The following is a 27,267-nucleotide window of genomic DNA, read 5'->3' as shown; positions in this document are numbered from 1 at the left end:
CCTACCTAAGGAGACAAAAGACCTGTATGCAGAAAATTGTAAGACACTGATGAAAGAAATTAAAGATGATACAAATAGGTGGAGAGATATACCATGTTCTTGGATTGGAAGAATCAACATTGTGAAAATGACTCTACTACCCAAAGCAATCTACAGATTCAGTTCAATCCCTATCAAACTACCACTGGCATTTTTTACAGAAGTAGAACAAAAAGTTTCACAATTTGTATGGAAACACCAAAGACCCCGAATAGCGAAAGCAATCTTGAGAACGAAAAATGGAGCTGGAGGAATCAGGATCCCTGACTTCAGACTATACTACAAGGCTACAGTAGTCAAGACAGTATGGTACTGGCACAAAAACAGAAATATAGATCAATGGAATAGGATAGAAAGCCCAGAGATAAACCCATGCACATATGGTCACCTTATCTTTGATGAAGGAGGCAAGAGTATCCAGTGGAGAAAAGATAGCCTCTTCAGTAAGTGGTGCTGGGAAAACTGGACAGGTACATGTAAAAGAATGAAATTAGAACACTCCCTAACACCATACACAATAATAAACTCAAAATAGGTTAAAGACCTAAATGTAAGTCCAGACACTATCAAACTCTTAGAGGAAAACATAGGCAGAACACTCTATGACATAAATCACAGCAAGATCCTTTTTGACCCATCTCCTAGAGAAATGGAAATAAAAACAAAAATAAACAAATGGGACCTAATGAAACTTAAAAGCTTTTGTACAGCAACGGATACCATAAACAAGACCAAATGACAACCTTCAGAATGGGAGAAAATAGTTGCAAATGAAGCAACTGAAAAAAGGATTAATCTCCAAAATTTATAAGCAACTCATGCAGCTCAATAACAAAAACACAAACAACCCAATCCAAAAATGGACAGAAGACCTAAATAGACCTTTGTCCAAAGAAGATATACAGATTGCCAATAAACACATGAAAGAATGCTCAACATCATTAATGATTAGAGAAATGCAAATCAAAACTACAATGAGATATCATCTCACACCGGTCAGATTGGCCATCATCAAAAATTCTAGAAACAATAAATGTTGGAGAGGATGTGGAGAAAAGGGAACCCTCTTGCACTGCTGGTGGGAATGTAAATTGATACAGCCACTATGGAGAACAGTATGGAGGTTCCTTAAAAAACTTAAAATAGAGCTAGCATTTGACCCAGCAATCCCACTACTGGGCATATACCCTGAGAAAACCATAATTCAAAGAGTCATGTACCAAGATGTTCATTGCAGCTCTATTTACAATAGCCAGGACATGGAAGCAACCTAAGTGTCCATCAACAGATGAATAGATAAAGAAGATGTGGCACATATATACAATGGAATATTTACTCAGCCATAAAAAGCAACGAAATTGAGTTATTTGTAGTGAGGTGGATGGACCTGAAGTCTGTCATACACAGTGAAGTAAGTCAGAAGGAGAAAAACCGTATGCTAACACGTATATATGCAATCTAAAAAAAAAAAAAAAAAACCTGTCATGAAGAGACTAGGGGTAGGACGGGCATAAAACACAGACCTACTAGAGCATGGACTTGAGGATGTGGGGAGGGGGAAGGGTAAGCTGGGAAAAAGTGAGAGAGTGGCATGGACATATATACACTACCAAACGTAGTGTGGATAGCTAGTGGGAAGCAGCCGCATAGCACAGGGAGATCATCTCGGTGCTTTGTGAGCACCTAGAGGCGGGGGAGGGAGGGTGGGAGGGAGGGAGACGTAAGAAGGAGGGGATATGGGAATATATGTATATGTATAACTGATTCACTTTGTTGTAAAGCAGAAATTAACACACCATTGTAAAGCAATTATACTCCAATAAAGATGTTAAAAAACCAAAAAGACTGTTACCAAAAATTCACAGAGAACTCTTAAAATTCAACAATACAAAAACAAAGAACACAATTAACAAATGGGCCTAAGACCTTAACAGACACTTCACGGAAGAAGATATACAGATAGTTAATAAGCATATGAAAAGATATTCTACATCCTATGTTATCAGGGACAACAGTGAGATAGCAGTACACACCTATTAGAATGGCCAGAATCTGGGACACTGACAACACCAAATGCTGACAAGCACGTGGAGCAAAAATAATTCTCATTAATTGCTGCTGGGAATGCAAAATAGTACAGCTACTTTGAAAGACTGTTTAGCAGCTTCTTATAAAACTAAAACTACTCTTAGCATACCATCCAGCAATCACACTCCTAGGTAATTTTACCCAAAGGAGTTGAAAACTTATGTCCATAGAAAAACCTGCCCATGGATGTTTATTAAAAGCTACCAAAATTTGTAAGCAACCAAGATGTCTTTCAGTAGGTGAATGGATAAATAAGCTGTGGTACATCCAGACAATAGAGTATTATTCCATGCTAAAAATAATGAAAAGACATGGAGAAATTTAAGTGCCTATCACTATGTGAAAGCAGCCAGTCCAAAAAGGTTGCATACCGTATGATTCCAATTATACGTCATTGTGGGAAAGGCAAAACTATGGAGACAATAAAAAGATCAGTGGTTGCCAGGGGTTAGGAGCAGAGGGAGAGATGAATAGGCAGAGCACAGAGGATTTTTAGGGCAGTGAAAATACTCTGGATGATTCTACAGTGATGGATATATGACATTACATGTTTATCCAAACCCATAGAATGTACAACACCTAGAGTGAACCCTAAGGTAAGCTTTGAACTTTGGGGTATTATGATGTGTCAATGTAGGTTCATTCTTGGTTTTAAAAAAAAGTACCGCTTTGGTAAGTGATGTTGAAAATGAGGGAGGCTATACATGTGTCAGGGCTGGGGTATATGGGAAATCTCTGTACCTCCCTCTCAATTTTGTTGTAAACCTAAAACAGCTTTAAAAAAATAGTCTTTTAAAAAAAATCAGGTGAACATGCTTTACATTTTATTGTTAAAATAGGCTCATTTCATTTGAGGATGAATTTATATCCTAAAATCATAATTGTCACTATTGCTACTATTTCCTGGCTACTAGCCCTGGACCATGACTGTAATCCAGAATGCTCACCAGGTTCCAAATCCCTAACTCTGCATTAGTAATGGTCTTCTGTATTAGTTTTCCTATTGCTGCTATAGCAAATTAGCACATAGTTAGTGGGTTAAAACAGCACAAATTTATTATCTTACAGTTCTGGAGGTCAGAAGTTGAAATGGGTATTGCAGAGCTAAAATCAAGGTGTTGACAGAACTGCGTTCTTTCTGAAGATGAGAGGAACGAAGACATTTCCCTGCCTTTTCCAGCTTCTAGAGGCTGTCCGCATTGCTTGGCTTATGGCCCCTTTCTCCATCTTCAAAGTACATTACTCCTATCTATGCTTCTGTTGTCACATATTGTCTTCGCTAGCTTTGACCCTTTTGCTGCCTTCTTATAAGAACCCTTGTGATTACCTTGGGCCTATATGAATAATCCAGGATAATCTCCCCGTCTCAAGATCCTTTTGCCAAGTAAGGTAACATAGTCAGGTTCTGGGAATCAGGACCTGGGCATCTTTGGGAGTCCATCATTCTGTGGTCTAATAGTCTTGTGTGCTTGATTTTCTACTCTGGGCAGTTTACTCCATCTCTAAACCTTAGCTTCCTTGCTAGTAAAATAAAGATAATAAGATCTCACTTTTAGGGTTTAAAATTAAATGTGAAGATATATGTTATATCTAACTCAATAAATGTTGAATCCCTGGTGCTACTTTTGAACTTCGAGGTTTGGTGAAAGTAGTGGACTCTAGAGCAGCACTGTCTAATAGAAATACAATGTGAGCTACGATGTCAGCCACGTACGTAATTTCAAATTTGTACTAGCTACATTAAAAGAGAAAAGGAAATAGGTGAAATGATGTTAACAATATACTTTAACCAAATATATCCAAAATATTATCATCTCAATAAGATAAATTATTAATGAGATGTTACTTTTTGTATAAGTCTTCAAAATATGGTATATATTTTACATTTACAATTCAGGTCAATTTGAACTAGCCACATTTTAAACATTCACCAGCTACATGTGGTTAACAGCTACCATATTGGATAGTGCAGGTCCAAAATAACCACTGTTATTTCCTTGGGTAACATGTACTTCATAGCACTTGTCTAACATTGTTTTCTATTCAGATTGTTCACAGATCTGACTCTTGAAAAGAACTGAATGGTGGTGACCAGCGTGGCCAGAACAGACTGAAGGAAGGGTCGGGGGAGATGAGTGGTACTAGGTAAAGGTGGGGAGGAAGGCAAGCCTGATCCTGGAGAGCCTTACACGTCAGTGCAAGGAGTATAGACTTCTTTGCACTCCAAAGCTCCCATTGACTAAAATGCCATCAGTCTTAAAGTAACAATTAGATCCTTTTTTTCATCACACTGGTTAATGTTTATTTTTCATTGATTACAGAAGCACAGGCAGAGATTCTCCTTTCCTCAAGGACTTTCTCCTCCAAAAATTTTATAAATATACACTTGTGGCCACATCTCTCTCTCCCTCTCTCTCCCTCTCTCCCTCTCTCTCCCTCCTCCTCTCTTTCTCCCTCTCTCTCTCCCTCTCTCTCTCCTTCTCTCTCCCTCTCTCCCCCTCTCTCTCCCTAACACTTGAGCAATATCAGGACCCTCTCTCTATTGCCTAATTCATCTTTGCGGCCTCTCTAATTATCTTTGTCTTCTTTTCCTAAGAAACAGAGTCTGAGGCAAAAGTTGTATGAAAATGCTTTAAAAGGGGAAGAATGTGGAATTGCAGAGCAGCACATACTGAGGAGAAAAGGAAATTGAGTCAAGGAAGGAAGTAAAGCAGATACAAGAGGGTGCATTACTGAGCTGGCCGTTGTCTCCCAAGAAACACAGCTTGTAGCTGTATGTAGCACTCTTGCTGCTTGTAATTGTTTGCAGGGGAGGAGCTAGGTGAGGACTTTATGCCACTTCCAGTCCCCCTGCCTTTCATTGGTCTTAAAGTTTATTATAAGGAGGGTTAACTGCCCTTTCTTTCAGGTGGTGTTCTCAGGGTGACCAAAAGGGAGGCCAGAGCCTCCACGGGACTAGTTGGGTTGGATGTGGGCATGTTGCTGGTGTGGCCTCCACTAGGTAGGGATGAGGGAGCCATCAAGTTGTGCCCAGGGAGCCTGAGATCGTTGACAGTGTGGAGATGAGGCAGTGTAGCAGTGGCATAAGCACACCACTCAACAAGTGGCCAAGTCCAGATGGTGGAGGGCAGTGCGCAGCTGAATCTTTGGAGGTGCATAAGTACATCTGGGACCCCAGGCCTCTGTCTGAATAGAAATATGGCTTTGGTGAAGAACGTGGTAAAGTAGTAATAAATGTAGTAGTAAAGCAAGTACAAACTGCTTTATAGTTTATAAAGTGCTCATCTCATTGATATTCCATGAAAGTCTGAGTCTGAGCTAAAAGTCTTGTGAGGGATGTGGTACTATCCTCCTTTTTACCGAGACCTTGAAGCCTAGAGATGTTAAATGCCTTTTAAGTGGTAGAGTGGGACTTAAATCACACCCTTTCATACTGTCTCTTTAAGGAAATGAGATACTTACTTCTAAATGCCCTGTACTAGGGCATTTAGTTAATTTCTGTAAAATGTGATTTGAGGGTCTCTAGAAAGACTTTCTATGACAGGTGGTTGCTGCCCAGCTACCACTGAACCAGAAATTTAATTATTGAAGAGTCATCTCACTTCCTCTCAGATTCTATTTTTCTTCTCCTCTTTTAAAATGCAGAATCCTCCTGGAAGAGTTCGGCCATCCAGTCATTCATTTCTTAGAGGAGGAATGGCTCATTCACTGGTGCTAGGAAGAAGCCAGTGAGTTCTGAGTACTTGGTGGAGAAAGGGAGGGGCAAAGTTAGAGAAAGGAAAGACCACTCAAGTCAAGTTGGCTGCCTTCACGATTGTGCCTCTGCGTCTCCAATCTGGCATTTAAACGTCTTCTGGAGTTTGTCCAAACTTCCCTTCTGGAGCAGAGAGTGTTCCAGACTTGCTTCTGAATAAGATGGCCCAGCCTGCTGAGATTATGGTCTGGGTTGCCACCCCGCTCACGGGCTTCTACAGGCAGATCGTGGATGTGAGGAATGGTGCTTTGTTACTGAGTAGAATTTTTGTGTTGCTGGTCACTTTCCTAAGCTGGCTTGAGGCCTTGGACAGTGCGGCACCCTTTCCTTCTTACTTCCTGTCAAGTATTAACAAAATGTTTTGAAATAATACTTAAGATAATTGTTGTGGTTTTCACAGGCAACTTCTAAGCTGGCCTCTTTTACCCCAGGCACTGTACTTTTTTTTTTTTTAACATCTTCATTGGAGTATAATTGCTTTACAATGGTGTGTTAGTTTCTGCTTTATAACAAAGTGAATCAGCTATACATATCAGCCCCTCCCTCTTGCAGCTCCCTCCCACCCTGCCCCACCTTTTTCTGTGTCCTCCCCATTCAGTAGTCTTTGCTTTGCTCTATGGATCCTGGAATTCAAATTCTCTCACAGGCTTTGAAGTGCAGTATCACATTCTCCATTAAGATAGCTAAAATTTATATTTTCATCTTCTTATGTATCCCCTAATTTGCCAAAATGTAACTCCTTTCCTGGAGTCAACAAAATGACATCATTTTCAGTTGCCTGTTAAGAGCTGTTAAATTGTTGCTTAGCCAGATTAAAAAGCAAGCAAGCAAGGAAGAAAAAAAATGGATTTTTAGATAATGTATACATTCTATGGGATATTTTGTTAGTAAGAACAGAATTTATCAAGACCTCAAGCAAAGAGTGGACACATTGACTTGGCACTGATTGGAGGAGTGTGAATATTCTTATACAGGCTTCAGAAAGCCCAGCATTGGCCTGTTTTTATTATTTTTATTGGCTCCCTTGGTGATAGACAAACTGGCCTAACCTGGGGCCAACAGAACCAGCAGGAAATTTAGGTCACAGATAGTTGCATTTAAAAAACTCTGGTTTTTTAAGATACTTCTCAATCATTGTAATTGATTGATGATAACATGACAGAGAGGTCTCTTAAATCATTAAAGGTGGCCAGATAAAGACAAATGGCTGGAGATTTTCTTGGATGCACGGTCCCCAACTCCCTGTGGTATTCTGTTCTGCTCTCTGAAGAAGTAGCTTGTCCCTCGTTTCATGCAACTTATGGCCCAGCTGGCCTGTGTACAGAAAAGGGCCTCTTAAACTTGGCAGTTCTGTTTGAAGCACAGCGTAACATCATTTCCCAAGAGATGGGGAAAAAAACATTACAAAAATAGTTTCTATCCCCCATAAAACATATGTGTGTTTTAAAATGAACAGCCTTTAAAAGTTGTTCTTTCCATCTTTCTCTGAAATCAAGGCCCTAGCCTTTACCCATAGCTGAAGGTAAGTGCAGTCAAATTAGATAATTTGATAACTCCTGTAAGCTTCTTATATTTTCCTGCTCTTGCTTTGGGTAAATGCTAATTTGTAATAAGCACTCTAAGTAGATAGCTCTGTTCTTCCCGGGATGCAGGAAATGTGGCCCGGTATAATGGCATTTTAAAAAGTTTTTATTGAAGTAAAATATAACACTGTAGAAAAGTACAACTCAATGAATTTTTCCTAACTGAAAACATCTGTGTTATCAGCACCCAGGTCAAGAAATACAGTATGACCAGCAACTCTGGAAGCCCTGCTTTTACTTCCTCCCTGTTACTCCCTCCTTTCAAGGGATAGGAACTTCTAAAAACATAGATAGTTTTCCCTGGCTTTTATATTTTACATAAATGGAATTGTATAGTATGTTCTTTGTTATGGATTCTTTCATTCAACATTTTATTTGTGAGATTCATCCATATTGTTGTTTTATGAAATTGGAGGTCATTCTCATTGCTGCGTACTATTTCATTGTGTGATTCTACTACAGGTTTTCTCTCATGGGCATTTTCAATGGGAGAGAAAGTTTGTAGATTCTGTCCTTACTTCTGCTGAGGATTTCACCATTTCCCAGTGCCAGGGAATCGTTTGCTCCACAGACACAGAATGCCAGCAAGTTCCACGTGCCCCTCAGAGGGATAAATTTTAGGAAACACTTTCATACTTTGAGATCAGCCTCATTGTGCTACCTTACGTCTGCTTATTCTATTGTCTTCTGATACATTCTTCCAACTTTCTGGTCTATGACATTATTTTGCTCTCTCCAGAATCCTGCCATTCATTTTGGTCCCTTTCTGCTTGTCCTCAGCTCAGACACCCATCCCCCTTTCTGGAATATTTGTACCTGTCCTATTCATACATTTCACTCCAATTCTGCCTTCTCTGTTATCTCCTTTGAAACACCTCTTCCTACTCAGAACCACTTCAAAAACCTTGAAATAATTCTAGACTCTTCTGTTTCTCTCATACTTCATATTCAATCCATCAGTAAACTGTGCAGGCTTTAGCTTCAAAATATTTCCACATTCAACCAGTTCACACCACCTCCAGTGTGCCTATCTCAGTCCAAGCCCCCATTTTTTCTTGCTTGGATTATTGAGATTGTTTTCATCTGTCTCTCTGCTTCCCTTGCCTCTCTAAAGTCTGTTGTTCTCTTCACCACAACCTGAGTGATAGCCTTTTAAAATATAGATCATTGCTCGGTTCAAACCCCCTTTCATCTCAGAAGAAAAGCGAAGATTCTAACAATGGGCTATGTGGCCCTGAATGATCTTTGCCCTTCTCTGTCTTGTGTCTTACCCTCTTCCCATTTCTCTTGCTGAGGCTGTTCACCTTACACACCGTTGATCTACAACCCTATTCCTGCTGCTTCTCATCTGAAGCCCATGCCGTGGTCCCAATCTACCATCTTTTTGTTTGTTTGTTTTGCGGTACGCGGGCCTCTCACTGTTGCGGCCTCTCCCGTTGCGGAGCACAGGCTCTGGACACTCAGGCTCAGCGGCCATGGCTCACGGGCCCAGCCGCTCCGCGGCATGTGGGATCCTCCCGGACTGGGGCACGAACCCATGTCCCCTGCATCGGCAGGCAGACTCCCAACCACTGCGCCACCAGGGAAGCCCTACCATCTTTAACTTAGCTGCTCCTGGAGACCATTTCCACCCTCTTTGATGACTTCAGGATTTGATTCCTTTTTGTTCGTATCTCTTCAGCATATCCCATCCTTTTTTTTTACATAGTTGTAGGTATACATAGAAACGTATGCTGTTTGTAAAGGACACACTGGGTTGACGGCTACACGGGACTGGAGGCCACTGGCCCAGTGGCACTGGCTGCCCTGAGCCCCAGCCAGCTGTCCCTTAGGCTTAAGGGTGTGGGGTAAACATGGCATGGAAACAACCTGAATGAGAAATTCTGCCTTAACGTTTGTGACTGGAAGTGCATAACCCTCCACCAGAGATTTTTAACCTTGAATGAGGTTCTGGGGCCAGTCATCCACTTACTTGGGGACTCTAAAGGGCTGCAAGTCAGTAGATCGCCTCTGACATGCTAAGTTGGTCTACTGCTGCTTTTGCTCTGTCTGATTTATCTTACTTGCTGAGTTCCCTTGGTGATTTGTCCCAGTCAGAACCCTAGCCTCATAGCCTGTCTCAAGGCTCTGGATTCCCCTTCCCCACAAACCCTGATTTCCCTCTGACTGGGAAGCACTGGAGAGGAAATGTGTAGCGGATCAGATGTAGGTTTTGGAGAAAGACAGTCACCAGCTGATGCCCTTGACAAGTCACCTTTCTCAACCTCAGTTTCTTCCTCTGAAATAATAATGCCCAATGTTACATGGTAATCAGGGGGATTAAATGAAATAATTATAATTATATCCTTTTAAATGTTCATTTATCTTTTTTTGATGTCAACTCCTTCATTGTAGAGATGAGTATACTTTTGAGCTATGTTCAAAGGACTGAGATGGAGATACCATTAGGAGTAAGATGTGGTTCTTGCCATCAAGAATTTTTCAGTCTTAGAAGGGGGCTAGGCATTTAATGAATATACAATTTAATGAATAAACAATTAAATTCAGGGTGATAAGAGCCATGGTAGAGGGAAGTAGAGTCTTTTCAGGGATCACAAAGTAGGCACACTTAACACACAGGGAAAGTTGGGGGAGATAATGTTTTAGTTGAGTTGTGAGACCAGGTGGAAAGGAGGTAAAAACATTCTAGGCAGGGATATAAGCATGTACAAAAGCACAGAGGCAAATGCAAGTACTTCAGCAAAACTGAAATGTAGCCTGTAAGGAAAGGATTCATGATGGATGAGGCTGAATGGTTAATTAGGGCCACAAAGCTAAAAGAAATGCATGTGTCCTATAAAAGCTTTATCTTGAAGACAGTGGAAACCATGAAGTAACTTTAAGGAGATCAAAATTTTGGTTCAGAATGAGATAAATCATGACTGGAGATAATAGTAGTTGCAACCTAGGCTGTAGAAGAAGACATATATAAAATCGTCAGGACTTGGTGGCTGATTTGATGTGGCAGGGATGAGGGAAAGCTGTGGTAGACTCCAAGTTTCTGTCTTGTTCAGTTGGAGGAATAATAGTATCACACAACAGTATGGTATACAGACTGCAGAACAGATAGTGGGAGTGGGGTAAAAATCTTCATATCAGTTTTAAACATGTTGAATTATATTTGCAGATGAGCTATATTCAATACAAGTGGAGATATCCAATAGGCAGTTGACTGTATGGGCAGCAAGCAAAGGAGAGAAATTTGGCTGGAGATGTAGATTTATGAGTTATATTAGTTAGGATTCAGATTAAGGTGAGAATCCACAAGTACAGTGACTCATACAGGATGGTTTATTTCCCATACACACTGCAGTCTAGAAACTGTTGAGTGATCCAGTCCAGATGCCACTCAGAATGTGGTCCACTGGCCAGCAGCATTGGTATCACCTGACAACTTATTAGACGTACAGAATATTCAAGCCCTATCCCCAAACCTAGTCAGTTGGCATCTGCATTTAACAAGGGCCCCAGGTAATCCACACGCACATTAAATTTTGAGAAGCTCTGATTTAAAGGACCTGTGTTGCATGAGAAGGGGAAAAGACTGTAGAAAATAATGAGCTTTCTTTTTAGGATGTGACATCCTTAAATCAGTAAATATTAGTATTTACTATAGTAGAAATTAAAACTGAGAATAGTTTAAAATATTTATTTATCAATTCCTTTAAAAATAATAACAAGCCTGTTACAAGCTAACATAAATAATATATTTTATGAAGAAGAACTGTATTTCCAAAACAAACAAACAGAAAAGTGAGAATGGCATTGGTTTATATTTTTGCAAATCTCTTTAATGTCTCCCTGAAGAGAAAACAGCTGGGTTCTTGTGTTTGCCTGCTCATTCAGTATGCTGCCATATGTTGTTTCGGTTGAAGTAATATTTGAAGAAAATCCAGCCTCATGCAGATACATAGTTGGAAAAGGGAGGAATATTTTGATCGCCTTTTCGTGTTTGCAGATATTGTGTTTTGATACCATACCTTGACTCTACAAGTAGTAATCTCTTAAGGGTAATTTGTAATGTGGAATTGGAAAGCATATCAGTGAGTTTTCTGTACTCTTTTACATTAAAATCCACTTGTCTCTCCTGCATTTTGCATGGATCTTTTGCCTATGCCTGATTTCCTTACATCATGCATGGGTCATTTGGACAACGTTGGCTCACTGAGGTATGCAGATCTTCCAAACGTTGACACATTTCATTGTGCAATCCAAAGAAAAAAATCACATATTTAATGTCACCATAGATGTCATCAGAAATGTCTTTAAGTATAGAGAATCTGGCAGTGGCAGATACAAGTTTTCCAAAAACTGAATTTTAATTTAAAAGCCTGAATTTTATCATTGGCAATAAATATGTCAGTTGTTTTCCTGGAAGAAACAGGCTCACTTTGTTCATTTTTGAGAAAATGTTTGCCAAATACCCTACTTTTAATTATAATTTCTCTATCTGAAATTTTTTCAAGTAACAATATTGCATGAGAGGAACAATTCAGTTTATGACTCAAATACTTGCACGAGTTCTTTTCCTCAAAATAACCATTGTACTTTAGTATATAGCAGAAGCACTTTATGCATAGTTCCTATTTTGTTACACAGAATATTAAAGAGACATTTATTTAAGCTTTGAGATTTTTTAAGATCAATAATTTTCACTGCTTCATTGAGAACACTCTTAAGTGAAACTGGCTTTTTAAAAAATTCCAACTGTGAGTACATAGCACAGTGCTCAAGAATGCAATGTTATCACAGTTTGGAGCCTCTGTCCTTGATCTGTGTTAAGGTACCAGCACTTTTACCCACCATTATTTTTGCACTATTAGTACAAATGTCAACAAGGCAAAGAATACCTTAGTATTTTTTGTTCTTTTTCTTTTCTTTCTTTCTTTCTTTTTTTTGAGCAGAGAAAGGTTTATTGCAGGGCCAAGCAAGGAGAACAGGTGGCTTGTGCTCAAAAACCCTGAACTCCCTGATGGTTTTTGGGGAAAAGGTTTTATAGGCAAAGTTGGGGATGAGGGCTGCAGGGTGTGTGACTTTCTTCTGATTGGTTGGTGGGGAGATAGCAGGGTGGTGCTCCAGGAATCTTGTGCTCAGCCTGAAGTTACCATCCTCCACCTGGGCGGAGGGCTTAGTTCTGCAGAAGAGTTCAAAGATGTTGTTATGTGTATTTCTTGAGGAGGAACCAGGACCCTTACCCAAGGCTGCACTATTGTTTCTTGACTGCTTCTCCCTTGTTTCTGTATTCCCTCCCTTCCCTGATTAGTAATTCTTTGAACCTGCCCTTTGGAACTCAGGGAAGGTCAAGGAGGCTGAATGAAGTCTATTTCCTACAAACAAGAAACCAGGGATGTGGAAAGAATTTGTACCCGAGGGACCTCCTGCTCAGTTGCGATCCCCCCTTTTCTTTGATAGTCCTCAATCTTGAGGAGAACAGGTGTTGGAAGCCTTAATATTTTTATAAAAATAGTTTTGACCTTGTAGACCTCTTGAAAAGGTCTCTGGGATCTCAGGTCTGTGGCTCAAACTTTGAACCTCACTGTCCTATATGATTACCCTGGGCCTGATAAATATTGGCTTATGCAATTGCATGATTTTGGACTAATTCTAGGCAAATTTAAGTAGCCAATTAGGGAGCAAATTATTAAGTAGCAAATTTTAAATTTGGTGTGTCTCTGTGCCTTCCTTTTCTATGACAACCCTGAAGGCACTCACTTGTTCCCTAGTGGCACAGATGGAAGATGTACCACCCAGGAACCAATTCATGCTTGCTCTCGCTTGTTTGTTTAGTCATTGGGCAGGTATTTATGGAGCCCTACTTTTTACGAGGTTCTCTGACTGGGCTGTGGGCCTGATGCAGAGCTTCACGTGCCCTAGCTCACATAAACCACTTGCATCAATTTTCTATTGCTGCTGTAACAAATCACCACAAACTTAGTGGCTTAGAACAACAGAAATTTACTACATTATAATTGTGTAGCTCAGAAGTCCAACACTAGTCTCACTGGACTAAAACCAAGGTGACGGCAGCACTGCATTCCTTTCTGGAGGCTCTAAGGGGACATCTGTTTCCTTGCCTTTTCCAGCTTCTAGAGGCCCCCTGCATTCCTTGGGTCATGGCTCCCTTCCTCCATCTTTAAAACATGCACTGTGCTGCTCTCTGACCTTTCATCATTGTGTCTCTCTCTGACCACAGCCAGGAAAGGTTCTCTACTTTAAGGACCCATGTGACTAGATTGGGCCCACCCAGATAATGCAGGATAATCTCCCCATCTCAAGTTCTGTAACTTTAATCACATCTGCAAAGTCCCTTTGGTCATATAATATAACATGTTTATGGTTCTGGGGACAAAAGTGTAGGTCTCTTTGAGGGGGTGTTATTCTGCCTACCACACATTTAGTAAGTGTGCATTAAATAGTTGTTGAAGGAAGGAATGAAGGATCCTATCCCATCACTCATTTCTCAGAGCTCTGCTCCTCCCTGATATTGGATGTTGACTGTTTAAGACTCAATTGAGGTACCACCTCTTCAAGGATTTAGGTGTTGCTCTGCTCTATTTCCAAAGTAAATGAATACCTCTACTAAAGCACTTATTTACTGCATCATCATGACTGTTTGCTCCTAACCCCACTCTCCTGTAAGTTCCTTGAGTCTTGTGTCTGGCACATAGTATGTGCACAGTAAATATTTGTTGATGAATGCATGAGAGCAGCAATTAATTATCCTTATACACACCAAGTTACATTTTTGCATTTTCCCTGGGACATGTAAAGCCCAATCCCCAAAGAAGCAGAGTGGCTTTAGTTATGGGAATTTAAGGCCTTGTGGCAAGTATTAATGCAAGCATGGCAAAGGCCATTAACACAAGTGATATTTGAGGCAGAAGGGCCTTAGGCACTCCCTGGCAGCATCCCTTGAGCCCGCACCCGCTAACTGAGCGGAAGCTTGGAGGAATCGTAGAGATGGGTTCTCCGCAGAGCAGCACTTTTGAGTGGCTTAGAGTTCCCCTAAGTGTCTGCAGGCTCTGCATTCCAGAGGAACAAGTGTGGAGCCACCGGCCTGCTCTGCAGCCACACTGCATATGGCCCCTTTGCACCTCATGCCTGCAGAGGTCGCCAGCACAGAGACTGACTCTGACTTTGCAGAGGTGTCTTAATTCAGCCCCAAAGTTGGCTTTTCTAAAGACAACATGCATTTTACAGAGGGCCTTTTGTATGGAGTTACTGGGGATTCGTTCAAAAATAACAGAAGCCCCAGTCTGCAGAATTTAAAAAAAAAAAAAAAGTTTTTGTCATTCCAGACACAGCTCTAGTCTTCCACCTCCTACTAGTAAGCCCATTTATATCAAAATGAATGAGAAATTTAATCCCTGGTACTTTATAAAGAAGCCATTTTTTTTCCTTTGGTTGTGGTTTACTCTGTGTGTGCTTTTTTAATGGCAGTGTTTAATAATGTTTATATTGCCTTTAACCTTTGACTAACTTTGCAGTTAAGTTCCAAGATGTGGTTACACATCCAGTATTTGTAGGCTGCTCCTGCCTCCTTTGAGACGGCTAACTTCTTATTCCTGGAAGGTATTTCATTCTCTTACCAAGCATCTTAATCACTTCTGCTGGGTAAGAAGGGAGTCAGTGTGGTAGTAGGCAACAGTAGTAGTAGTAATTGTGTAGTATTGGGTTGGTCAAAAAGTGCCTTCAGTTTCTAAGTAAAAACAAAAGACACATTTTTCATTTTCACCAAGAACTTTATTGAACAACGTATTCACCCTTTTGTTCCACGACCTTCTGCTATTTTTCAGGCAACTTCATAATTCCATCTTCCCAAAACTTTTAATATTTTTGAGCAAATAACTGTCTCTCAGGTAAATGAAATTTTTTCCATTAAGAGAATTTTGTAAAGACCTAAATAAATGGAAATCCAAAGATTCAATGTCTGGCGAATACGGTGGAAGAATCAGAACTTCCCAGACAAGCTGTAACATTTTTTGCCTGATCATCAAAGAAACATGAGGTCTTGCGTTATCCTGACGGAAGATTATGAGTTTTCTCTTGACTAATTCTGGACGCTTTTCACCGAGTGCTGCTTTCAGATGGTCTAATTGGGAGCAGTACTTGTTGGAATTATTCATTTGGTTTTCCGGAAGGAGCTCATAATGGAGGACTCCCTTCCAATCCCACCGTATACACAACATCACCTTCTTTGGATGAAGATCGGCCTTTGGTGGTTCATTTCGCTTGCCCCACGATCTCTTCCATTCCACATTATTGTACGGTATCCACTTTTCATCTCCTGTCACAATTTGTTTTAAAAATGGAACATTTTTGTTATGTTTAAGTAGAGAATATCATGCAGAAATAGGGTCAAGAAGGTTTCCTGCACTGAACTTACGTGGAACCCAAACATCAAAGTGATGGACATAACCAAGCTGGTGCAAATGATTTTCAACGCTTGATTTGGATATTTAGAGTATGTCGGCGATTTCCCATGTGGTATAATGTTGATTGTTCTCAATTAATGTCTTGATTTGATCGCTATCAACTTCAACTGGTCTACCCGACTGTGGAGCATTGTCCACCGAGAAATCTCCAGCACAAAACTTCACAAACCACTTTTGACACATTCAATCAGTCACAGCACCTTCTCCATGTGCTGCACAAATCTTTTTTGTATTTCAGTTACATTTTCACCTTTCCTAAAATAATAAAGTGTAATGTGCCGAAAATGTTGCTTTTTTTTCCATCTTCAATATCAAAATGGCTACACAAAAATTCATCAAATTTGATAAGCCAAGGTGGCATGGGATTCTCTCTGCTTCATCCTTGCCAGATCACCCTGCTTCCCTTTGCTTTGATGGGAAGTTCATTGCTTCCTGAGTCAGTCTCTTTTACCTTGGCTCTGGATGTAGGAGTTCTTTCTCATACTGAGCTGAAATCATTTGTCTTGGAATTTTCAGTCTGACAGAAAGGAGATCAAAATGTACGTGGCTTTGTCTCTTACTGTCTTCCCTTCCTCCCCTCCCCTTCTTCTTCCCTTTCCAATAAATGTTTTATTTTAGAATAGCTTTAGATTTATAGAAAACTTGCCAAGATAATACTGAGAATTTCTGTATACCCCTCACCCTACTGTTAAAATCTTACACTATTGTGTATCCTCAATCATTTGTCAAAAGTAAGAAACCAACATGGTACATTACTATTAATTATAAACTCCAGACTTCAGTCTGATTTCATTCGTTTTTCTCTAATGTCCTTTGTCTGTTCCAGGATCCCATCCAGGATATCACGTTACATTTAGTCATTATGTTTCCTTAGTCTCATCTGGTGTGTGATAGTTTTTCATTTTTTCCTTATTTTTCATGACCTTGACGGTTTTGAGGGAGTACTGGTCAGGCATTTTGTAGAATGTCCCTCAGTTAGGATTTATCTGATGTTTTTGTCATGGGATTATGGGCTTGGGAAAAGAATACTGCAAAAGTAAAGTGCCATTCTCATCACATCATATTTGGGACATGTGATATCAATGTGATTTATCACTGGTGATGTTAACCTTGATCCTCTGACTAAGGTAAAGTCACTCCTCCCTCCCCTTTCCATACACAGTTTTTTAGAAGCAAGTCACCATGTTCAGCTCACACTTAAGATGTGGGGCAATTAAGTTCTCTTTCCAGGAGAAGTATCTTATGTAGGTAAGTTATTTGGAATTCTTCTGTTAAGGAATATTTCTCTTCTCCAACATTAATTAATGCAACCACTTATTCATACCAGTGTGGAGTGATGCATATTTATTTTGTACTTTGGGTTATAATACATTACTACTGCTACTTTAATTATTCTCTTGTACAAATTGTTGCAGCTTTGACCACTGGGAGATCTCCCAGTTGTCTCTTGTGTCGTTTTGACATGCCTCCATTTGTTTGTTTTCTAAGGACTTCCTTACTTTCTGGCACTACAAGATATTCCAGGTTCTTCTTGTATTTTCCCTGCCCCATCCCTAGAATCAACCATTTCTCCAAGGATCTCTGGTGCCTATTATTGGAGAATGATATTAGAAACTAAGATCTGACTACTGGAGTGCTCATTGCTACTGGGATGTAACTACTTCTAGATCTTCTCAGTGGACAGAGTTAGGAAATACATGAATGTATATCAGCCCATGTTACACATATATCTACAATATTTCTGCATCTACATTTCTTTCTATAGTAAGGCTTTTCTTTTTCAAGTCTTTATTGATATATTTTGCTGTGTAGCAAACAGCGAGATTCACTGCCTTCTACCACCAGTGGTAATTTTTTAAGGTAGGGGGAGAAGAAAGTAAAAATGGAGATCTTAGCGTAACTATGACTTAAGAACTCAGTCACCCTCTGGTCCGATCATGTAATTTTAGACATGAAGACATCCTAAGAAGTTTACTGAGATCCAAAGAGGTTAAAATACTAGCTAGCGGAACAGTCAAGATTGGAATCTGGCTTTTTGAAACGGAATCTCTATTTCCACAATATCTAATGCCTCTTTAAGACTAATCAGTATTCTTGGCTTTGTATTCAGCTCAGTTATTAACTTCTTCGGATGCATTAAGCAGATTAAAGTGTAATTTTAGAAACTGGTGTGCAGAGGTACGAGCTAGCCAATGGAAGTCCGCTGCAGTGTCACTGAGGAGGGATTTTGCTCTCCAGTGACAGATCAACTTGAAAATGATGCTCTGATGGCCAGATGTTAGTGAGTGAATCTTCTTAAAAGACTATGATGATTACCCTGTCCTGTTTTACTTTTTATAACTATCGCAAAAAAAAAAAAATCTTTTTTCTCTGGGGAGAGAATCACAGGGTTTCTATAGGACAGATACTTGATGAATACACCTGCTTTTTAGAAATGGGATATAAAGCAATAAAAGAATCTGTTTAATGTCATCCAAGGAGTTGGTGATAGGGTAAAAAATAAAAAGCGAAAGCTGCAGCCTCCATGGCCCTTCCTTTAACAGGCCAGCCACACAGCTCCTTTCTTTTAAATTGCTTTCCGGCAGCTTTTAAAGTAAAGGACAAACACTTGAAAGTTCCTCCCAAGAGACTCCTGAGGCTATAGAACAGTCCTAGGATGCCTTCAAACCTTTCAGCCATTTCCTTTGAGAAGTGGGTATGTTTATACTTGATAAACCATGTCTTGTCACCACATAACAGTAAAATCTCCATTCTGTTCTTTTCCACTTGTACTTTAGTCATTCCATTTTATTTTTGTTTGGTACATTGTGAACGTCCAAGATTTTTAGTGGAAATAAATGGTAACAGCTGTTTCTCATGTACCAAAAAATATAATTATGAACCTTAACCTTGAGATGATATGTCCAGATTTTCCCAGGTGTGGAAATGACTTGAAAAGCTCATTTTGGGTAGTCGTCCCAATACAGAACCACATTCAGCTGCTTGCCATCAACTTCATTCAGAGAGAGAGAGTTTCTATAGGTCTTTCTTTTTTTTTTTTTTTTCCCCCGGTACGCGGGCCTCTCACTGTTGTGGCCTGTTCCGTTGCAGAGCACAGGCTCCGGACGCGCAGGCTCAGTGGCCATGGCTCATGGGCCCAGCTGCTCCGTGGCATGTGGGATCTTCCCGGACCGGGGCACGAACCCGTGTCCCCTGCATCAGCAGGTGGACTCCCAACCACTGCGCCAACAGGGAAGCCCCCTATAGGTCTTTCTTTATTCCAATACTCCCTTCTTAACATGGCTTTTCCTCTTTAAAATAGTGCAGGGACTTCCCTGGTGATGCAATGGTTAAGAATCCGCCTGCCAATGCAGGGAACACAGGTTCGATCCCTGGTCCAGGAAGGTCCTACATGCCGCAGAGCCACAAAGCCTGTGCACCACAACTACTGAGCCTGTGTTCTAGAGCCCGCGAGCCACAACTACTAGGCCCGCGGCCGCAACTCCTGAAGCCTGCATGCCCTAGAGCCAGCGTGCCACAACTACTGAGCCCATGTGCTACAACTACTGAAGCCCATGCACCTAGAGCCTGTGCTCCGCAACAAGAGATGCCACCGCAGTGAGAAGCCCGTGCACCACAAGGAAGAGTAGCGCTCACCACAACTAGAGAAAGCCCACGTGCAGCAAGGAAGACCCAACATAGCCAAAAATAGATAAATAAGTAAATAAATAAAAGACTATGGTCTAAAAAAATTAAAAAATAAAATAGTGCATATTTACCGACATAAACACACCCTTAAGTCACATCTTTCATTCCTGCTTTATTTTTCTCTGTAGCTCTTACCACCATTTAAAATACTATATGTTTTACTTCCTTAACTTTAAATTGTTTTCCCCCATTAGAATGTAAGCTCTATGATAGCAGGGGATTTGTTTAGTTCACTGCTGTCTTCCCCAGACCAAGAGTAGTACCTGGAACATAGTAGATGCTCAGTGAATGCTTCTGAATAAATAACGTGAAAGTTGTAACTCGTGATCATTTGGCCCCTGATTTTAATATAAATACAAATAGTTGAGTTTTATTTTACAGGGTTATTTTAGATTATAAGTAGAATTAAATCACATTGTTTAAAATGGGGATTTATCTATTCACCATAAACCTCAGAATTTGTACTAGAAATGTGCATAGTGCATTGGAAGTTATGCAGCTAACTCAGTAATACAGTGCTGTTATCACATGAAAGGAATTTTGAAATTCTCTGCTAAATATCACTCAGGAAATTGGTAGAATATCTAAAAACACATTTTTTTTAAAGTTTAAACGTGAATTATCTTCAGACTAACCCAAAGATATCCCGAAGTGTCATTACCCAGTTTGACCAGACTTAGCAGAAAATGACTTTTCATTGTTACAAAAAGAAAATCTATTCCAATATTTGCCACCTTAAAGAATATTAAAAGAATATGCTATAAAATCCAAAGTAATTTCTCTGAAGGAATGTCAGCATATAGGTGCTGGCATGTTTTTATTTTTAATCATATTATGTTACAAATATATTATTTTTATTAAAAATTTCTAGCATCTGAAGTACTTACATTTTTATTTTTAGAACACATGGCTCTTATTTCTTATTTCTTTAAGCAATATGTAAGATAATAGAAAAGGGTATGCAACTTGACCTGCCATTTTATGAACTAAATCTTTCAAAACAACTCTAATGCCAAATTTCCTGCAGTATTCCCTCCAGGACAAGAAACAAACAAATAAAAAGCAATCTAGTCAGTGAACATCACAGACTTGTTTGCAAGCTATCTTTGGGCTGATGTAGTGTATAAATTACGTCTTTCCACAAGACTGACATATGTACCTATTCCCCCCTTTTATTTCAGAGCATTGGGGAATCGACAATGTCTGTTGTGTTAAATCAGCTGCTTCCCATGATTAAGCCTTCGAACCAGAGGACTAATGATGACTACAGCCCCGAAGAGCTGCTGATCCTCCTGATATATATTTATTCTGTCGGTGGAGAGTTCTCAGTGGACAAAGACCTGGGTGAAGGTGAAGAAAAAGTGAAGAAAGCATTGGCTCAAGTCTTTTGTGAGGAGTCTGAATTGTCACCTTTGCTGCAAAAAATCACAGGTGAGTGTTTAACAAAAATAGAGGACATTAACATCACTGATACAGAAAACAGATTTAAAAATAAAGGCATTTGGAAATAGGATGTAACCATCTTCATTGGAGTTGTTCAGAATTTCATGAGGCCTGATGAATGCTAGCCAGCCTTTAGGATTAGAGGTTTTTGTTGTAGGTTTTTTTTTTTTTTTTAAATTCCAGTTGTGGTAGGGAAATGGCCTTGTAGTTGCTTGTCAGTATTCATATTCTTAGAGCCTAAGCCTTGTTAAAATAGCAAAATACTCACAGGGTGTAATATCTTTAAGGAAAAATAAAATGATGTGCATCCATCCTATTCAAAGGATTTCTGTTGCCATGTTCTCTTTGAGATTGTCATTTCAGACTTAAAAAAAACAAAACAAAACCAAAAAACCTGTTTCCCTAAGATGTTGTACAATGTTATGGGGTGAAAATTGCCATTTTCAAGAATAACTTCATATTTTGGCTTCTCATATTTCATCTTGAATCTGAATTAATTGGTAGTATCCAAAATAATCCCCAAACATCCCAGTAAAGTAGGCTGTTGATTTGGGGGAAGTACCTAATTAAATATCCTAAAATCTAACCATTTTCGCTTCTAGTAAGAACTGTGATATAACTTACGGAGATATTCATCTGTGTTGTTTCATATCAAATTCAATATTTTTTATATTTTGTGTAAAGCTTATTGCTAGTAGTGTGGATTGAGCCTGGGCCTGCTTGAGAGTGAGAAGTTATTAGAACTTACATGTAAGACGTAAATACTTTAAAAACATACCAGGTTGCCATTCATTCACGGATATGTGTGTGGGGGTGCATGTAGACCTCTCCACTGGGGAAGGCTCAGGTGAGGGAGGTTACATATCATCTGACTTTTCCTCCTGTCCCCTGTCCTGCCTCCCTGGGGGGAGCACCCAGCTTTCTCAGAAGCAGGCTGTATCTCTGTCCACCTGAGCATCCCATGCATGTGTGCTTTCCTGTGTGCCCACTGCTGACCTTTCCTGTGTCTGGTCATGGAAAATGAAACCCTGACAAGATGGAAACCGAATGAACTTCCCACAGAAATGAAACGTTTCCTTGCCCAGTACAGTTGCTTGCCAACTTAAAATCTACATAAGGAAAACTTGTGCGAGTGGTTCCCATTTCATTAGGGTATAGCATTGAGTGTGATTCCATGTGTGTGTTTGGCTATAAATGAATATTGACTTAGAAAGGCTTAATATGGTTTATATAGAGCTTAGAACAGTGATTTGATTCAAAGTCAATTTGAACGCTAGGAGAGTATAATTGGAAGTTATTCTTAACACACATAATTCCAGAAACAGACAACAAAGATGGTGTGTTTTAAGGAGGGTGTTTGGATAGCTTTCTGCAGCGTTAGTGTGTTACTGTATTATTTTGAGAATTGAGGTCAAGCAGTCAGTGTTCATTCGATATTCGCTCAAGGTGTTTATTTACCCAGAATTTCATTCTTTATTGGTTTATCTATTTTATGATTGCTCAGGATATTGCATTTTCTTGCTTTTAAATGTGATTTCACGTTTAAAAACACTTCTGTACATTCGTGTTTATATTAGGAAAATTTGTGAAGTTAGCAGTTGAAGGTAAAAAAAAAATACGAATTTGTGGAAATTTTAGTGTATCTTTAAATTTGGGAAACATCTTATTTTATAATACAAAGTATGGGCTTCCCTGGTGGCGCAGTGGTTGAGAGTCTGCCTGCCGATGCAGGGGACGCGGGTTCGTGCCCTGGTCCGGGAAGATCCCACATGCCGCGGAGCGGCTGGGCCCGTGAGCCATGGCCGCTGAGCCTGCGCGTCCGGAGCCTGTGCTCTGCAACGGGAGAGGCCACGACAGTGAGAGGCCCGCGTACCAAAAAATAAAAAAAAAAATAAAAAAAAAAATAAATAATAATACAAAGTATACATTCCTACCTACACTAGCTTTGGTTTTTTTAAAATTTATTTTTTATACATCTTTACTGGAGTATAATTGCTTCACAATGCTGTGTTAGTTTCTGTTGTACAGCAAAGTAAATCAGCCATATACATACATATATCCCCGTATCCCCTCCCTCTTGAGCCTCACTTCCACCTCCTTTTCCCACCCCTCTAGGTTGTCGCAAAGCACTGAGCTAATCTCCCTGTTGTATGCTGCTGCTTCCCACTAGCTATCTATTTTACATTTGGTAGTGTATATATGTCGATGCTGCTCTCACTTTGCCCCAGCTTCCCACCCCACCTCGCATGTCCTCAAGTCCATTCTCTGTGTCTGTATCTTTATTCCTGCCCTGACAGTAGGTTCATCAGTACCATTTTTTTTTAACTCCGTATATATGCATTAGTATACAGTATTTGTTTTTCTCTTTCTGACTTCACTCTGTATGACAGACTCTAGGTCCATCCGCCTCACTACAAATAACTCAATTTCCTTTCTTTTTATGGCTGAGTAATATTCCATTGTATATATGTGCCACGTCTTCTTTATCCATTCATCTGTCAATGGACATTTAGGTTGCTTCCATGTCCTGGCTATTGGAAATAGTGCTACTGTGAACAATGTAGTACATGTCTCTGTTTGAATTATGGTTTTCTCAGGGTATGTACCCAATGGTGGGATTGCTGGGTCATATGATAGTTCTATTTTTAGTTTTTTAAGGAACCTCCATACTGTTCTCCATTGTGGCTGTATCAATTTACATTCCCATAAACAGTGCAGGAGGGTTCCCTTTTCACCACACTCTCTCCAGCATTTATTGTTTCTAGATTTTTTGATAGTGGCCATTTTGACCAGTTTGAGGTGATACCTCATTGTAGTTTTGATTTGCCTTTCTCTGATAATTAGTGATGTTGAGCATCTTTTCACATGCGTCTTGGCCATCTATATGTCTTCTTTGGTGAAATGTCTATTTAGGTCTATTGCCCATTTTTTTTTTTTTTTGCGGTGCATGGGCCTCTCACTGTTGTGGCCTCTCCCGTTGCGGAGCACAGGCTCCGGATGCACAGGCTCAGTGGCCATGGCTCACGGGCCCAGCCGCTCCGCAGCATGTGGGATCTTCCGGGACCAGGGCACGAACCTGTGTCCCCTGCATCGGCAGGCAGACTCTCAACCACTGCGCCACCAGGGAAGCCCTGCCCATTTTTTAATTGGGTTTATTATTTTGATATTGAGCTCCATGAGCTGTTTATGTATTTTGGAGATTAATCCTTTGTCAGTTGCTTCGTTTGCAAATATTTTCTCCGACTCTAAGGATTGTCTTTTCGTCTTGTTTATGGTTTCCTTTGCTGTACAAAAGCTCTTAAGTTTCATTATGTCCCATTTGTTCATTTTTTGCTTTTATTTTCATTACTCTAGGAGGTGGGTCAAAAAAAATCTTGCTGTGGTTTATGTCAAAGAGTGTTTTTCCTATGTTTTTCTCTCAAAGTTTTATAGTGTCCGGTCTTACATTTAGGTCTTTCATCCATTTGGAGCTTATTTTTGTGTATGGTGTTAGGGAGTGTTCTAATTTCACTTTTTACATGTAGCTGTCTAGTTTTCCTAGCACCACTTATTGAAGAGGCTGTCTTTTCTCCATTGTATGTTCTTGCCTCCTTTGCCATAAATTAGGTGACCATATGTGTGTGGGTTTGTCTCTGGGCTTTCCATCCTGTACCATTGATGTGTATTTCTGTTTTTGTGCCAGTACCACACTGTCTTGATTACTGTAGCTTTGTAGTATTGTCTGAAGTCCAGGAGCTCCAGCTCCGTCTTTCTTTCTCAAGATTGCTTTGGCTATTTGGGGTCTTTTGTGTTTCCATACAAATTGTAAAATTTTTTGTTCTAATTCTGTAAAGAATGCCCTAGATTAGCTTTGGATGTACAGTTCAAACAGGGTGGATAAGATGTGCTACTTAGACTTGGCCTAATTCAGCTTGCCAGTGGAACACACATGCATTGCACCAAAAGGACTTGATTTCTGAAGGTAGATTTTTACTTGGCCAGTATAGACATGCCCCTTATTAAGTACGTTGAAAAGTCATGTGTCCTGAGAAGTAGGGTTTATGTCTACAGTTAGCTGGTGAAGAGAATGTTTAATCTACATCTCAGGATAAGGAGTAATAGGATAGTGTTGAGGCAGTGGTGACTCAGTCTTGTAGAATAGGATGGAATACGCAGTATGTACCAGGAGAATTGAATTGTCTTCCAAATGTGCTTAGCCTTTCATGGAACTAGGTTAGTTTGGCTTTTACCATGAACTTGCCCACAGTGTTGCACTTATGTTATTCCATTATATAATTTCAGCTTACTTGCTACTGGGTGGCAGAAATTACTTTATGTCTTGTGGACATTTTGTGGTTGATGAGATTTAGTTTAAAAGTACTATTGAAAACAAGCAATCAAGATAAGAATTCTACTTTTTATGTAATGCTGTAATTTTACTAATCTTAACTGTTGATAGAATCAAGAAATCAATACTTCTTCTATACTAAAAATTAAGCATGTTATCATCACTCAACTGCTAAGTGATAGAACCAGGATTTGAACCTAGATGCTCTGGATCTGGACCCCATGTCTTTAAACATGGAATTCTAAACCTGCCACCGGCTCACTTCCATAACCACTGCATATTGTATTCTGTAACTTATGCTTGCTTAAACTTATTGTTTTATGCCATGCATGCTCCCTTTCTGAACAGTGAATTAATATTTGGTTAATATTATAGATATTACTTGTGCTTTTGAATCTGTCTATAATAGCTACTTATAGGAGTTTCCTCATACCTTCCTATTTTGGTGCATGTATCCTATTTGTTTCTCCATTGCTATAAAGAAATTAAAATATTATATCTAGTCACTGAAATCTATTAGTTGTCTAGCTTTCTAAAACAGGAGTAGCAAACTTAAATTCCTTTTATTTCAATAATACCTCTTGACAATAATTACCCTATATTTAAAATTCATATTTCCTTTTATATGTTAAAAATGTAGTTTACGTTTGATAGTTTCTTTCATTTCTCTCTATTCTTCCCTTTTATGGAAAGGGCAATGAGAAATTGTGTTTGGCAAAACAAAGCAAAACTTAAGCATGGTCAATGGCAACGTATTATTTTCTTTATAATAGGTACTCTTGGGGAGAGTGGTGGGCAAAAACTCTCTTTTCTACTCGCACAAAATAACAAGGGTTGGCTCTCAGGGTGTCAGGGATGGGAGCTGTAAAAAGAAAATTGGTATGGCCTAAATGTGTCATTTAGTGTTGTGCTTTCTCAGTCTTGCTAAGTTCAAAGAGAGTATCAGTTTCCATATATGTTAGTATTTGCATGGCAATCACAAGAGAAAACAAAGGAAAACCATTTGAACTTTCTTCAGAGTATGAAATCAAAACACTCATTTCAAAGATCTGTGCAAATGTGGACTATCAGCATACAGGGAGCTATGTTAGAAAAAGCATAGGCTTAGAGCAGAAATCCTTGATTCAAAAGTCCTGGCTCTGTCATTTCCTAGCAATGTGTGTTAGTGGGCACATTACCATCTCTGAACCTTGATAATAAATATAAGTGCCCTATTGACCACTCATGATTTTGCTGAGAATAAAATGATGTGATGTGTGTGAGCTAATTTTTGATCCATACAGCATTGTGATAGGTAATTTTTTTTTCCATCGCTGTTATTATTTTGATGGCATCTAGCTGTCATATAGAGCAGTGCTTCCCAGCCTTTTTCACGCTGTTTTGCACACAGGCAGTAAGAATGTTTGCAGAGTCTTCTGAGGTAAGTGGACAGGCTGGTGTGGTCATGGGCAAGCAGCAGCAGGGGCTTGATCACTCCAGGCCCTACCCGCCAGACCTGTGAACTGAAGCAGCAGCTTGGCACACCTGTAAACTATTAAGGGCGAATCAGTGCTCTAAGGTATGTTGGTCAGAAGACTCTGGAATCAGGAAACAAAGAAAAACAAAACTTGCGTATGGTTTTTGACACCCACAACCCTTGGAAAACAATTTTTTTGGTAAACAATTTTTATATTACTCATTAATTTATGTCCCTGAATTTTTATAGTGTCTTTAAAGATCTGGTCAATAAGAGCTAGATCTATTTAGTTAGGTTCAGTGTAATGCTAGGGAATGAAAGATTCAAAATATCTAAAAACTCTGTGGTTCAAGAGAGAGGCATGATAATACCACAGAGAGTGTAATTTATATTTATTAGATTCTTATTTTACTTCT

The 27,267-nt window shown here is 39.6% G+C and overlaps 1 protein-coding gene across 2 annotated transcripts in view; it reads left to right on the top strand.

Annotated features, from left to right (window-relative positions):
* Positions 1-27,267, top strand: part of SCFD2 (sec1 family domain containing 2) — a 400,215-nt gene that overhangs the window by 142,388 nt on the left and 230,560 nt on the right. For both annotated transcript variants that reach the window (XM_059065766.2, XM_067036078.1), the window contains exon 5: positions 20,807-21,056. In XM_059065766.2, coding sequence (XP_058921749.1) covers positions 20,807-21,056 — 250 coding nt within the window. The remainder of the gene's footprint in view (positions 1-20,806; positions 21,057-27,267) is intronic.

Source organism: Kogia breviceps, chromosome 6 (genome assembly GCF_026419965.1).
Source record: "Kogia breviceps isolate mKogBre1 chromosome 6, mKogBre1 haplotype 1, whole genome shotgun sequence".
In the NCBI taxonomy this organism is placed as follows: domain Eukaryota; kingdom Metazoa; phylum Chordata; class Mammalia; order Artiodactyla; family Physeteridae; genus Kogia; species Kogia breviceps.
Note: the sequence above shows the minus strand (reverse complement) of the source record. Positions and strands in the feature narration are given on the sequence as shown.